Raw genomic sequence first — 15,333 nt, forward strand, 5'->3', positions numbered from 1 at the left:
TGAATGGATTTATGCAATGTTCTGAAAACCGACCCGATTATTGAACCGGACGACTTACCGCATCACTGGGTCATTGGGTCGACCGCGGATGAACCGCGGTTTAATAAATGAATTAATCTTATTATATAATAATATTTTAGCTATGAAAATAAAAATATAGAAACTAAAGTTTATATTTTCTAAATGTTTTTTAAAACATAAAATAATAGTTTGGATATGTATATATTTTTTATGTTTAAAAACATTTATAAAATATTAACTTTAATTTCTATATTTTTATTTTACTAATTTATTACAATGATGTTTTACTATTGGTTTATTTTGGATTTGAAGTTTAATTTATTATTCACATTAGTAAAACATCATTGTAATAAATTATCAATAACAAAAATAAATTAACACCAAATTATATCAACTAATTTTGGTTCTCTCTACCATAGTTCACTTCATTTTTTTCCGGTGGCATAGTGAAATCTTTATCAAAATCTAAAAATTACAAATAAAATAGTGTAATTGGCATTATGTATGATTAAAAATCAGAAAGTTTAATCTAAATTGTAGAACTTATCAACAAAACAATATACATAGGACTCAGAACACGTAAAACCTAGTATTACATATTTATAATAAACAAAATAATCAAAAAGCAAAAAGCAAAAAAAGGAAGAAGAAAAAAGATATACAAAATCAGTAGAGGTCAGCAAAGGAAGAGGAAGATAGCAAAAAAAAATTGAAAGAAACCTAACTTTTTAATTGGAATTTAGAATATAAAATACAATCTAAAAACATAATTAAAAATTTAAAAAATATATAAAAGTTATCTATTGGTTCAACCAGTGGTTCAACCGATACCAAATTTCGGGTTTTGGTAGGTTTTTATAGGTTTTTGTGGGTTTTTACAGGTTCTTAAATTTTAGGGTTTTCACAAAACTCAAACCGGATTTATCTCGAGTCACTGGATTTATAGGTTCAACCGCGGATTTGGGTCGGGTTTCAAAACACTTCAGTGTTTTGAAACCGGACCATCCGGTAGAACCGGTTTGGATCTTGAATTTGCTCTAATACTAGGTTTCAGATTGTGTTAAAAATTGGATTTGAATTAAACTGGTAAACCCGATCAAACATCGGTCAAAATCGTTAAATCTGGTGACCCAGTTCGATATTAAAACCGAGTTTTCTCAAGTTCAAGTTAAAAATATAAAAATTGTAAATTTTAAAAAGACTTCTTAAAAAATAATATTAGTTTTAATATCTATCTAAATAAATGAGTTTTCATTATAGTTTAAATTTATTGTTGAAGTTAATATTTTGTTTTCATATGATTTTTTATTTATTTTAGCAATGATATAATGTTTTAGAAAAATAATTTTATAGTTATACATATATAGTTACTTTACTAATAATGAAATTACAATTTAGTATTCAATTGAACTGGTCCTATCATTGACCCATCTACAATATCGAGTCAATGTCGGTGCGATTCAAAACATTGATTAATTGTTTAATTTGTATCTATTTGTAGTGCACATTATTGTTTATTTGTTGTTACAGTGAGATTGAAAGTGATTGGTTGGATTTTCACTAATGACTTTAGCTTTAAATTTTCTCTATAATCAAATAAATTGCGAATCATGATTTATGTAGTTTTTAAAGCTAAAATAAATAAAAAATAGTTGTAGGAACCTTATTTCTAAAGCAAAAAAAAACTGTTCTAAGAATATATTTTCTTTTTATTCTTTTCTCGTTTAATTCCTACAACTACATCAAAAAATTATATAGATTAAATTTTACAATAAATTCTCTACAATTACAGTTTAACCAATCGCCCCTAATATTTGTTATTTAATGTATAATTATTAAAAAACTTATAATTTTGCAATCCATAGCAAGTGTTTGTAATGTTTAGAAATATTATGTTCATGTTTTTTACCGAGTGAGTGACATTGTCCGTAAATTTCTCCCCGGTCTTTTGTGATTTTATATGTTTTTCTGGACGGTTTTAGTGTGAGTTATTGTCATATACTTTTTAAAATTGATTTATTTTATGGTGTTAATATAATGATTAGTAGGATTAGTTTGTAAAATTATTTTTATAACATTGAAAATATTATCTTCTAAAGTTTGTTAGGATTGCCGTATTAATCATATATCAAATTTGTAATTCTACGACTTTCAATCTATTAGATTCAGATATGTTATTTGTTTAATAATTGAAAAATTATAAGTTTTTATTATTATACATCATTCGTCGATAATTTATTAAAAATTAAAATGATTAGATGCTTGATGTCGAAAAAGAGTAACAAAGACATAAATGTTTGAGACTTGAACTTGATCATGCATGCATAAAAAGAAATAAAATATTTACTACAAATAAAAGATTTATGCATAATAAACAATAGATAACTTTCTCTTTAGGAAAATATCTACATTTTAAAAGCTATCAATAATATTAAACATTAAATCATTAATATGTGCATATCCACAAAATTTAAAGGAGTTGAATGTTTTCAACCGTCCAAATATATTATTTCCTAAATTTGCTTTATAAATTTGACTATTGACTCAATGTATATAACAAACCAAACGTAACATAAAAAAAGAGAGAGAGAAGATTAAGAAGAGTAAAACTATGTCAAAGTGTAACATCCTAATCTTCGCAGCCCTTTTACTCAGCTTCATGATGACTGCTTCGGTAGCCCGTCCAGACAGGACTCTCCAAAGCAAAGATACAGTGAGTATCCATTCGCTTAGATTTGTGTTTGCTTTATTGTTTATGTCGATTTAACCTTTACAACAAAATCAAACCTAAACTGAGGATATATCATATATCATATCTATCATTTAGGAAATCCAATTGCAGTGACAAAAAAAAAAAAAAGGAAACCCAATTGTTTTAATGTTTTTTTCTGCTTGTATATGTTACATTTATATGAAAGACTAAGAAGTTTTGGATCCGAACGTTCAGACGTCTTAGGACGAGATCCCAATTATATTAATTTAACTTTTCTAAGAGAGTAAATCTTCTCTAACGAAAACTTTAGATCTCTATTAGATGATCCAAGAATTATTGCTACCAGGTGCAATCCTTGTTGATTTGTTTTTTGTTTATCAAATGGTTGATTACTAAAATTTATTTTAAATGTATGAAGGGGACAGAGAAGAATTGTGAAACGAATGACTGTTTGATGAAATCGACGTTGGATGCTCATCTTGACTACATCTATACCCAATCACCTCCTCGGAAACTGAATACAGTTAAAGTAATTCTCTAATTATATGTCCATCGATTCTATTATTTGGTAACACTTTTTCTCACACACACACAGATACGCATATATATATATTTTATATAGATTGGTGACTGTTAAAAGAAATAATATAATGAATAGTACAAAACATTTTTGAAGTTTGAATTGAGAAATTAACAAAATTCTTTTTAATTGTTTGAAGGAAACAGAAACACTATGTGAAACAGAGGAATGTTTGATGGAAACAACGTCAAATGCTCACCTGGATTACATTTACACTCAGAAGTCTCCTCCGAAACCTAAAGCCAATCCATAATTAATATATTCAACCTGTGTCCCATCGTGTTCTGTTGTGATCTCTGTCTTTCTATACTACCAATAAGAACTTAATCAACAAAAAAACTTAATATTGTTTCTTTTGATCAAAAACTTAATATTGTTATTATTTACTATTATCAAAACTTAGCCGACATTTTTTATATCAAAAATTTGACATCAACTTAGATAATGCCTACACAAAAATAGTTCTTCTCTAATTATTATAGAGAAATTGGCGGCCATACACCTAATCCGAACACTAATTTACATTATACCCATTCTTTTTCAATCTCATTTTTGTTCCCATTTTACCCCTGATACTACAGATGCCTATGACAAGTCTACGGCATAGCTTCTGTAATGGGCCAGAGTAGTTATCCTTTATGCTGTCACATAATTCAGATAGTGGGACCACTTATTTACACAATTTCATCAATTAACAAAAAAAAATACATAACACCTTCTAGTCTATCTATGTTTTTCAATTTTATATTTTTTTTGGATTTTTTTCCGATCAAAGCTTTAGTGGAACTGTGAGAGGATACAACAATGTTTTTTTTTTTTTAACAACAAGGATACAACAATGTTATGTGCTATAAATTTAGAAAGTCTCCATTAGCACCAGATGCATCATCGAATAAGAAGGAGAGATGTAGTTGATATTTTTTTATCTTCTGATTATTATTTTTTTTAAATCCAATAGTGAGTTTTTAATTATTTTATATGGAAGATTTGTAACTTTTTGATTGTGTTTTTGCTTCTGGTGAAAAATTCAACCAAAGGAAGAATTATTTCTTTTCACAAAGTGAAATAAGCCATCCTCAACCCTGATCTAAAATGATAAAGTATACGCGGAAATAAATTCTTGGGAAAGGCTTAGCTTTAGCTTCTGATGAAAATTAATCATTTATGAGATGAGTGGTCAGTATCTCATTATCTAGACTCTCACATGTGATCTCACTGAGAAATGCATGTAACTATACTTTTAACTGCTAAAAGATTATGTTTCCTATTCATAGTCTATACATGGTTTAAGAATACATATTTTGTTAGTTGTAACAAAAATACACCACTAGTTAGTAAATGGTTGGTAAATAGAATATCACAATATATTTTTTGTTAAGTGATAAATGATTTATTACGTGATAAATGGTTTGTCAACTCATACATTGTTTGATACATAATATATCTGACAAACAATTTATCAGTTAACAAATTATTTACCAGCTAGCAAATTATTTATCATTTAAAGAAAAGTATATTGTGATATTTTACTAACCATTTATTAACTAGTGTTGTATTGTTGTTACAATTAACAAAATGTATTCTTAGACCATGTATAGGCTATGAATAGGAGACATAATCTCTTAGCAGTTAAAAATATAGTTACATGCATTTCTCAATTAGCTGATAACTGATTTGTTACCTGGTGTAAGCTAGTTGATATATGGTTTAAGGGTTAATACATTGTTTGATAAATCATCTGTTACTTGATAACTGATTTGTTATCTGGTATATTTTTTTGTTAACTGGTACATAGCTTGATACCACAAAATAGATAAATGATTTGTATGATGTTAAAAGGACTTTTTGTTAATTGATATTTGGTTTGTGTAGCTCGTAAATGAGTTGATAAATGGTTTGTCAGTTTATACATTTGTTTGATAATTGAACTTTTAGCTTGCAAATGGATTAATATAGGTTTTCTGAGTTAATATATTGTTTGATAAACCGTTTGTTCACCATCATTCTTATCTTTAAGAAACAAAAAATCCATGACTTGTGGTCTGGTGGTGATTAACTTGAGGACAAGAGTCCAATACGGTGAAGCCACCATAGTTCGAATCCCGGCTACTGCGGAATTAACATTTCGGCATCGTTAGGGATAAGGGACCGACATGTGGCAACGCGTGACTAGTCTAGACCACTTCTGCGGAACCAGAATACCATTGTATAATTGAAAAAAAAAATAAAAAATGATAATAAAAATGAAAATGTTACAAGGAAAGTCTTTAAAGTGATGAAGTGGCTGTTAGAAAAGTCAGGTGACCTCTACAATTATATGTGTTTGTATCTTTTTGGAAGAAAAAAATACAAACAAATATAACTGTAAAAATCACCTTGACTTCTCTAACTAATCATGTTATATTTGTTTGTAGCATATAACTAATTATGTTAATTGTTAACATGAAGCGACAAATCTACATGATTGTTGGCACACTCTCGTGTTAGCGTTATGTTTATCCTTAACATTTACTAAATTATATTAACAGTTAAAACATTAGTTTTTGTTGTTTATCAGCTAACAAATCATTTATCAGTTAACAAATCATTTATCACTTAACGATAAGAATAATGTGATATTTTACTAACCATTTATTAACATAAAGTGTAATCTGTAGAAAAGTATATTGTGATATTCTGCTAAAAGTATATTGTGATATTTTACTAACCATTTACAAATATTGAAAACCAAAAAAGAACCAAAACAAAATAAAACAAAATGCAAAAAGACAAAAAGTGTAATCTGTACAAAGCTGTAAAAGTGCTGTTAAAATAATAAAAAAGGCACTATGCAGAGCTCTGCTAAACCTGCACGAAATTTCTGTTGTGTCAATCCTGACGCGATTCCTGTGTCAACCATAGAAGGATATTTTTGGTAACTCAACCCCAAAAAGACATCACTCATATCAGTTATATCACATCGTTGGCAATATGCTAATTTAAGCTTTTTTGAGGGTATTCACCTCATTGTCCCATTATTTTATGTATCTCTATAATATTATTTGAAAAATCAATTTTCTCCATGTCATCTTTACGTTAATTCTTATGACGGTTAATTATACTGATACTTTAATGAATCAAATATATCTAATTGTCATTATTATTATTTTTTACTTTATTTATTTATTTATATAGGTTTCCTTTTTCAAATAAACTTATAATAAACTAAATGTATAAATTTAAAATATCTTTTTATTTATAATGTAATTCATAAAAAAGAAAGTTCACAAAATAATCTTGATTTTAATATAAAAAAATAATATTCCCTTTTAAAAGTTAATCTTAAACAACATAATATATATATTTTAAAATTTCTAAGTATTTTATTTAAATTCATCTATTTCTTATATTATTACAAAAAACAATAATTGTAATTTCATTTCCAACAAGACACCAAATTTGACATCCCACTCAATTTGATGTAACACTATTCACCACACCAAATCTTTAAAATATATATTTTACTAGGGTAAACCCGCCCTACTGACGGGCGGACGATTAAAATTAATAGTACAAATTTGTTTTAAATTTTATTTTAATTTAAATAGAATTAAGCTTCATAATTGTTTTACAGCAATTTTATCTATGTATTTTATTCTTCATCTTATAAATTATAACTTGTCTAGATCGGATCTTTTCAAAATGTTTAATTTAATCGTAACATTAATTTTCACTATTATATAAAAAAGTCATAAAAAGGTAAATAAATCAACTTTTAAGATTGTTGTATTAGTTAAATACACTAAAACTTGTATGAAAAATGTTATTATTTACTATATTATTTGTTAAACTATAAAAAGAAAACAATATATTAGAATCTAATTATAGTCAAATGTAATTATGGATTAAAGCTAAGTGTAAAAAGAGAATCAAAATATTCTCGATATATATGCACAATTTATTTAATTTTTATTATTAAATATTATTTTGTTTCAGACAAAGAAAAATATTATTTTGTTTTACAATTGCTACCTTTTCTGAATACCGATCATAGTATTACATTGTTATTAAATATACCATTTTATATACTTTCTAACTTAAACTTCGACCTTTTTATTTTTTTTGTTTACAGTATTAAGTATTAATGCATCTGTTTAATTGTTTTGAATATATTCAGCCCAACATTATGATCCAAAAACATTATTTTCATATTTTTATTTCCAGTAAACATTCTACAATCTAAAAATATATATTTATATATATTCTTATTCTATTTAATGTAGAATGATTTTTTTTTATTTATTCTATTGAATCTTGAATGAAATCACATTCTTAAACTATGACAGTTTGATAAAATTCTAAAGTATTCACCTCCTGTGTTTTCAAGTAACATTTGCTTTTCTAACACTTTCAATAATTCCAAAGTCCAAATCAGAGTTTCCTACAGTCACTGAATCAGTCAAAAAGACAAAACAGGAGAACTAACAGGGTGGACCCGTCTGTATAAAAAGACACTGATTAAAACTACTGCACTCTTACATCAAGCATTTCTGCTTTCTTGAGCAAGCATCGACTGCAACCAGGCTGGACCAACCAAAGCAATGTAGGAGTGATGCCTATTCTCGTACGTAACACACTGTGCGAGAGCATTTGATGGTATATTTCTTCCTGGAATGACATGTTCAATACTCCAAGACTCCAACCATTGTATTCTTGAAAGTATATCATCAGTGATGTCCTGAAACAAAGGGAAATGTGAGGATTTAACATGACCTCTTGCGCCTGGATCATAGGAGTTTCAAAATAACATTTGTTATGATAATTAAAAGTGACACTAAAACTGTTACAGTGTGTTTTGAAATTATAATGGAGTTTAATAGTCATCTAAATGTATGTCATCTTTAAGAATCACATGCTGTGGTTATAGCTTTCACTCTAAATATGGAAAAGCATTCATAAAACTAAATAATCTAAAGAGACATTCTTGGGAAGAAGACTGATAGCAACTTACTCCAATACAGATATATTAGCAGGAGCTGGAGAATGTAATCAGTCGCCATGTTAAGATGTGCAGAAGCAGAGACTCCATAAATGCGTTGGTGAGACATTTCTCTCTGCATCAGTTCTCACATGTGAGTTGATTTTTCTCTGATCATCTGATGTAATAGTCTGCCCGAAACAATATAAGAGAATGCTTCAGATGTCAATACTTATAATAAGTTGCTTCAAACAATTATAACCACAACCAAAAAAAAATCAAGTGAGAGAGATTACAATCGCAGCTGGTCCTACCAAAGAACTTATAATCTCACCTGTCATGGGTGTCTCATGCCCACTCTGAATCGGAGAGGGACATGTTGATGGAAAAAAGAAGCGATAGAGATGAGGATCAGAGGCAGTAGGAAGATGAAGAAGAGATACAGAAAGTCGAAACACCGCCTTGCAAAGTGATGACTAAACGACGGAATGAATCTGAACACCGAGCGTTTCGGTAAAAGAAATGACTACGACGCGAATGAAGAACAACAGAGAGATTATTCAATCAGTGGTGTCCCCAACCTCCATCGATGGTGTCAATTTATAACACACACACAGCGATGATCAGCGCAACCGAAGAGGTCGTATCCGAGACGCGAATTAAAGACACTCGGAGTAATTACGATGAGTACGCAACGCATCGTTACAGCATCCGTTTCGTCACGATGGGTGCCGAAGGAGACAGGGAGGACGAAGGCGAGGACTCTCAAACTCGATTAGGGTTCTCGTGAGACATGATTCTATGGGCCGAGAGTCACGCACATTAGGCCCATGAAGCACAGACCTTTACACTGCAAAGCCTAAGACGAACGGACCACTACTCTGCGTTTCATTTAACGCGACACATGTCAACGTCGCAGAGCTCCTATTTCTGACGTGTCGTCTGACGTGTCGAAAGGAGAGAAACATCCTTTCTTTATAGTAATAGATAGATTCTATTTCGTTTCAGAATATATTTTAATAGTAATTATTATTATTACTTATTTCATATTTGTAACTAAACATAAATATACTGCATTATTATTATTAAATTATTTTACATAATTATTTTTCATTATTAAATTACTAAATGAGTATTATCATTTTATTTTACAATATAGTTAAACTTGTATCACAAACTAATACAAGTTTTATTAAAATAAATATATTAATTTGTTATGTGCTTTTGATATTTAATAGTTTGTAATTTTGAATATAACTAATATTTTTTTTATAACTAATACATAAAATATAATATTGTTGAACCAAAAATATAAATGTAAATAAATTTTATAACACATAAAACTACAAAAATTTAACAAAATAATATCTAAATGTCATAAATAATTATTTATTAATCACAAATAATAAAAATATAAACATTTATTAAAATTGAAAACATCAAATAATATATAATATTATTTTTAGTGTAAAATTTTGTGTTATCGTTGGAGTGGCAAAAAAAAAATTAATACCAAAACATCAAATTTAGTATTGAAATTACACCAAATTTGGTGTCATTATTGAAGATGCCCTAATGACATATGTCAGCTAATTTTTTTTTCAATCACTGATGATTTCACATTTGAAGAATTGGTCAGCTGGACTTATAATACAATTTATCAAGATCCATTATAATTGCCAAAATCAAACATTTCATTATACGAGTAACGTAATAAAAAATATCTTGACAGCGACAATAATTTTAGAAATCAAACTAAATGATTTAGATAAAACATATCAAAATATTTACACTGCCAAAATAAAAACAGCCCATTAAATTTTAACATTATATTATGAAATTTAGTTAACTGAAACGAAATTATGGTTGAATACCACAATATCAAATAATTTTAACCGTAAAAGTTGATAAATAAATTAAGAGAAATAAAACAAATAATGATTTTAAAATAATATATAATAAAAGTTTAGTAATAAACATAATGATTTTAATATGTAATGTTTTTAGTGTAATTTAAAAATCTACTGTGTCTTATCGGTATAATTAAACTAAATAAACTTTGAGTGAAATTAAATAATATTATTTCCAAATATTATATTATAATTAGACAAGTTTATATTTTTAAAATGAATTCTAAAATACATAGATATAATTTTTGTAAAACAATTATGAAATTAATGGTATTTTTAGTTAAATTAAATTTAGAACTAAAAATAATTTTATATTATTAGTTTATTTGATCGTCCGTCTGTAGGGGGGTTTACCCTAGTGGTTAAAAATAATTTATATTTAAACGGTTTATATTAATCAATACTGTTAAGTGAGTAAATAAATATGTTGCCAAAGAATTAAAAAAAATTCTAAATTGTAACTAAATTTATGGTCAAAGTTTAAAAATCTGCGAAATCATTACTAAATTTGTGATCAAAGATGAAAATCAAATTATAATTAAATATATGTTCAAAGAATATACAAATTTATCAAATACTAAATAAATCTGTTAAATTAAGTAAATTTGTGGCCAGTGAATAATAAATCAGTCGAAAACCAATTAAATCTATCAAAAACAAGTAAAATTATGGTCGAAGAAAAAACAAATCTATAAAATTTTATATATATCTATCCACATTTGGATAAATAAACTAAAATTTTCAAATACTAAATAAGTCTGTGAAAATTTAATAAATCTATGAAACATGACAAATTTGTTTAAACAAATCTGTGAAAATTTAATTAAGTCTATATATTTTAAACTCAAGAAAAAATAAATATAAGTTTGTGACTACATAAAAGGTAGAAAAAATAAGTCTGTCGATAGAAAAATACCAAAATCGTTATTATTTCAAAAATTAATAATGATATTTTTGTACTTACTATTTGTTAACAAAAGAATTAAGGATAAATTGGGTAAAAAAATCAAACTAATAACTGAAATAAAGTTAGAGTTAAAATAGTAATAATTGATGAATAAGGGTCAAACTAGTTTTCCCCTATAATTTAATAAGCTTAACTGAGAAATTTCTGTCTGAGATAAGTTTTATACACTTTTTATCTTCGAATGAGCTGAACTGAGGTTAAAGTTACAGGATAACCAAAAAACAGTCAACTTAACCCAACGGGCCAAAACAGTAAAATAGTTTATTCAGCCCATGAGCCCAGGATACGGTCCCGAGAAACGACGTCGTTAAAAACTGTCGGTGTCTGAATGAGAAGCAAAACAAGGACTTACAAGTTTCACATGGCACTTCCTCCTACTTTCAAGTTTCATAGTATCACTACTCTCTTCTTCATTCCCAGAAAAAAAAAATTCACACTGGAAGCTTCTTCCCCTCTCTCGAATTGCACTTTCAGGTACAGTTCCCATTTTTGTTCAGATTTTGTTTGTGATTCTTCTTATTTAGTATAACGATTTGATTAAATCTCTGGTTATTGCTTACAGATTCGTTCTAATCACTTATACACGTGCTTAGATCAGATAGAGACTGTATTTTTAGGTTCAAGTATAGAAATTTAATACTGTATACCATTTTGAGTAATGGTTTATATTTTATACAAAACCAACACTCAAAAAACGAAAACAAATCTTCCATAAATGTGAACAAATTGAATTTCATGACTTAAGCAAAATCTGAAACAATTAAGTAATATATCAACCGAATGACCAATGTCACATTTATGTTAAACTGGAAAATAAATTATATTTTTTTTGCAGGTAAATACTCTGAATGGTCTCGCCTGAGGCATCGCATTTCCAATCATCTCCGATGGCAAAATACGCCGGAGCAAGAACCAGACCATTCATCTGTTACAACGACGTCGTTCTCTTCCTCGGCGGAGCTTTTATGTCTCTCATCCTCGTCTGGTCTTTCTTCTCCTTCTCGAACTCCCCAAACCTCACCTTCTCAATCTCAGCCGACAAAACCGACGAGTCCACCAAATGCACCCGCGGAATCGATATGCGGTACGATCCAACCGACCCGGTTTTCTACGACGACCCGGATCTATCCTACACAATCGAAAAACCGGTTAAGAACTGGGACGAGAAGCGCAAACGTTGGTTAGAGCTACACCCCTCCTTCATCCCCGGTTCCGAGAACCGGACGGTTATGATAACCGGTTCGCAATCCGGTCCGTGTAAAAACCCGATCGGAGACCATCTGCTGCTCCGGTTCTTCAAGAACAAAGTCGACTACTGCCGAATCCACGGCCACGACATCTTCTACAGCAACGCGCTTCTCCACCCGAAGATGAGATCGTTCTGGGCGAAGCTCCCGGCGGTTAAGGCGGCGATGATCGCTCACCCGGAGGCGGAGTGGATCTGGTGGGTCGATTCCGACGCTCTCTTCACCGACATGGATTTCTCTCCGCCGTTTCACCGTTACCGGAGCTATAATCTCGTCGTTCACGGCTGGCCTGGACTTGTTTACGATGATCGGAGCTGGACGGCGCTAAACGCCGGCGTTTTTCTTATTAGAAACTGTCAGTGGTCGATGGAGCTTATCGACACGTGGACGAGCATGGGCCCGGTGAGTCCTGATTATGTTAAGTGGGGGGAGATCCAACGGTCGATATTTAAAGATAAGCTGTTTCCGGAATCGGACGATCAGACGGCTCTTATCTATCTGCTGTTTAAACACAAGGAGGAGTATTATCCCAAGATATACCTCGAAGGGGATTATTATTTCGAAGGGTATTGGTTAGAGATCGTACCGGGTTTAGCCAACATAACCGAGAGGTACCTCGAGATGGAGCGGGAGGACGCCACGTTGCGGAGGAGACACGCGGAGAAAGTGAGTGAGCGATACGGTGCGTTTCGAGAGGAGAGGTTTCTCCGTGGAGAAAGTGGCGGGAAAGGGAGTAGGCGGAGACCGTTCATCACGCATTTCACGGGGTGTCAGCCTTGTAATGGGGACCACAATAAGATGTACGATGGTGACACGTGCTGGAATAGCATGATCAAAGCCATTAATTTTGCTGACAATCAAGTGATGCGTAGGTATGGGTTCGTACACTCGGATCTAGGGAAGACGTCTCCTCTTCAACCTGTACCGTTTGATTATCCTGATGAGCCCTGGTGATTTTTTTTAAATGAAATTTTATCCCTATGTGGCTCTTGTTGTGTGTTTTAATTTTGTTTTTGAACTCTTTAGATGGTGGTTTTATAATTTTATATGAGTTTACTATTATAATATATGATTTGGGAATCTTTTTGGGTAATTTAATGATTATTGTAGGGCGTATTGGATAAAGAAAACAGTATCCTAGTTGTACTTTATTTACTTTTACACAGAGTGAGCCATGATGAGTGGGATTCTTCGATTTGTTGTCTTCTATCACTTCTCTGTATTTTAGATTGTACTTGATTTCTCAATCACCACTAGTCTTTTTAGTAAAATATCATATTTTATAGTATAATGCATATTGTTGACAAAAAAAAACAGTATAATGCATATTGTAAATATTTAAGCTTGATTTAGACCAGCCCAAATTTGGCTTTTATTCTAAATCCCAGCCTGGCCTTAATAGGGCTTATTGGATTGGACGTTTCGAGGTTTTCATAAAAAAACATCTTAACGGTATATTTGCCATTTTCACCATTTTAAACCATCTAAATTTTCACAAAAATTAAATTTTGATTTTTCTTCATTAAATATAAAGTTAGTCAAACTTTTCTTTATTAACAAAAGTATTATTGATACACTTTAAAAAGTCATATATTATAAGCAAACTAAATTCCACCAAACTTAAAATATCAAATATAAACTAAAGCAACGTATAAAAGAGAACCAAGTTTATGCTAAACACAGTTAAACTTCCACACTTTATTTTAAAGGAAAAACATGTTTTACATGAAAATAAGACACATTTATCAAATTTGTAATACGACTCTTGTAATGACTAAAGAGTAAAATACATCTATAGCTTTCATATTTTCTTTGCTATAGTTTGGGTCCAAAGTATTAAAACAATATGTCAATATTAAATATGGTTTGATGATTGATCACAAGAATGATATTATCTAAACCATAAATAGATTAACCTGAATTTTTTGTTGGATTTAATTACAAAGCTCAAGTTCAGTTATTTTGAAGATCGGACGGGTTCTGACTCCAAACTTTTGCTACATGCCTAACACTTTATTAGTTATTAAAACATTTTCATTTTTGATTGCTAGATTAATTTTAAGAATTTATTTGTTTAAATAACTTTTGTTTGTTTATCGATCGATGCTCATGAAATTTATACAAACCGCAAAGGGTTGGCCACCGATTCATGTCTTGCTAAATGAGCCCGTTAATGTCAATTATTCATATGTAAACTTTGAAGTTGTTTACGAAGAAAATAAATATTTGAGGTTTTAAAAGGGTTTACTCACTAATGAATTAGTAATAAGATGAATGCAATATTAGTTTTTTTTTTTTATTTTGTTTGATAATATAAAAAATAATATAAAAAATAAAACAAGGTTCGATAAATCGATAGGTGGTAATGAGACACTATTCATACAACTAGTACATAAATGGATTATTCTGAGTCTTAAAAGGGGCGCTAACAATTATATATCTTATATCAAGATTGCATATTTTTCAATTTTAATCTTCATCCAAAATGATCTATGTTTTAGAAACTTCACACATACTCCCTCTGTTTTTAACTGATAGTTATTTTAGGATTTTTACACTTTTTAATAAAACTCATTAAAATTTAGTTATAAATGTATAGTTTTCTGTAATTTTATATTTTCTATATTTTTAAACTAATAAGATTTTATAAAATGCAATCAATATTTTTGAACTTCACAATTATTCATTATTAGTTGAAAAAATTTGCATTGGAAATATAAAAAAACTATCTTTTAGAAACAAAATTTTTCTCTAAAACTACCATCTTTTATGAACGGAGGGAGTATATAATAACAGAAAATCTTAAATTTTAGTTATAAATGTGGTTTTTGTGATTAAGTATTTCTTATACCTTTTAACCAATCAAATTCAATAATCACAATTATTTCTTTGAAATTTAAAATTTACAATAATTACATGCATTAAAATATAAAAATGT

General features: G+C 29.4%; 2 protein-coding genes and 1 long non-coding RNA gene across 3 annotated transcripts; 2 read left to right on the forward strand and 1 right to left on the reverse strand.

Moving 5' to 3' along the window:
- Positions 1-2,593: 2,593 nt before the first annotated feature.
- Positions 2,594-3,723, forward strand: LOC108810850 (uncharacterized). Its single transcript, XM_018582926.2, has 3 exons — positions 2,594-2,734; positions 3,153-3,263; positions 3,454-3,723. Exons 1-3 carry the CDS (start codon positions 2,633-2,635, stop codon positions 3,565-3,567), a joined length of 327 nt encoding a protein of 108 aa, XP_018438428.1. The 5' UTR covers positions 2,594-2,632; the 3' UTR covers positions 3,568-3,723.
- Positions 3,724-7,563: 3,840 nt separating this feature from the next.
- On the reverse strand, positions 7,564-9,043 carry LOC130496169 (uncharacterized). Its single transcript, XR_008935235.1, has 3 exons — positions 8,606-9,043; positions 8,305-8,462; positions 7,564-8,031 (listed from the first exon to the last, which is right to left on the reverse strand). It is a non-coding gene; the product is annotated as an uncharacterized LOC130496169 (long non-coding RNA).
- Positions 9,044-11,487: 2,444 nt separating this feature from the next.
- On the forward strand, positions 11,488-13,477 carry LOC108813708 (putative glycosyltransferase 7). Its single transcript, XM_018586340.2, has 2 exons — positions 11,488-11,622; positions 11,984-13,477. Exon 2 carries the CDS (start codon positions 11,997-11,999, stop codon positions 13,347-13,349), a length of 1,353 nt encoding a protein of 450 aa, XP_018441842.1. The 5' UTR covers positions 11,488-11,622; positions 11,984-11,996; the 3' UTR covers positions 13,350-13,477.
- Positions 13,478-15,333: the final 1,856 nt, after the last annotated feature.

Source organism: Raphanus sativus, chromosome 6 (assembly GCF_000801105.2).
Source record: "Raphanus sativus cultivar WK10039 chromosome 6, ASM80110v3, whole genome shotgun sequence".
NCBI classification, from domain to species: Eukaryota; Viridiplantae; Streptophyta; class Magnoliopsida; order Brassicales; family Brassicaceae; genus Raphanus; species Raphanus sativus.

What these genes read in the sequence shown, in the direction of transcription:
- LOC108810850 (XM_018582926.2), top strand. Translation starts at nt 2,633, where the DNA reads ATGTCAAAGTGTAACATCCTAATCTTCGCAGCCCTTTTACTCAGCTTC. An exon ending in CTCTCCAAAGCAAAGATACA is followed by an intron (nt 2,735 to 3,152) that starts GTGAGTATCCAT and finishes AAATGTATGAAG; the next exon opens with GGGACAGAGAAGAATTGTGA. An exon ending in GGAAACTGAATACAGTTAAA is followed by an intron (nt 3,264 to 3,453) that starts GTAATTCTCTAA and finishes AATTGTTTGAAG; the next exon opens with GAAACAGAAACACTATGTGA.
- LOC108813708 (XM_018586340.2), top strand. Translation starts at nt 11,997, where the DNA reads ATGGTCTCGCCTGAGGCATCGCATTTCCAATCATCTCCGATGGCAAAA.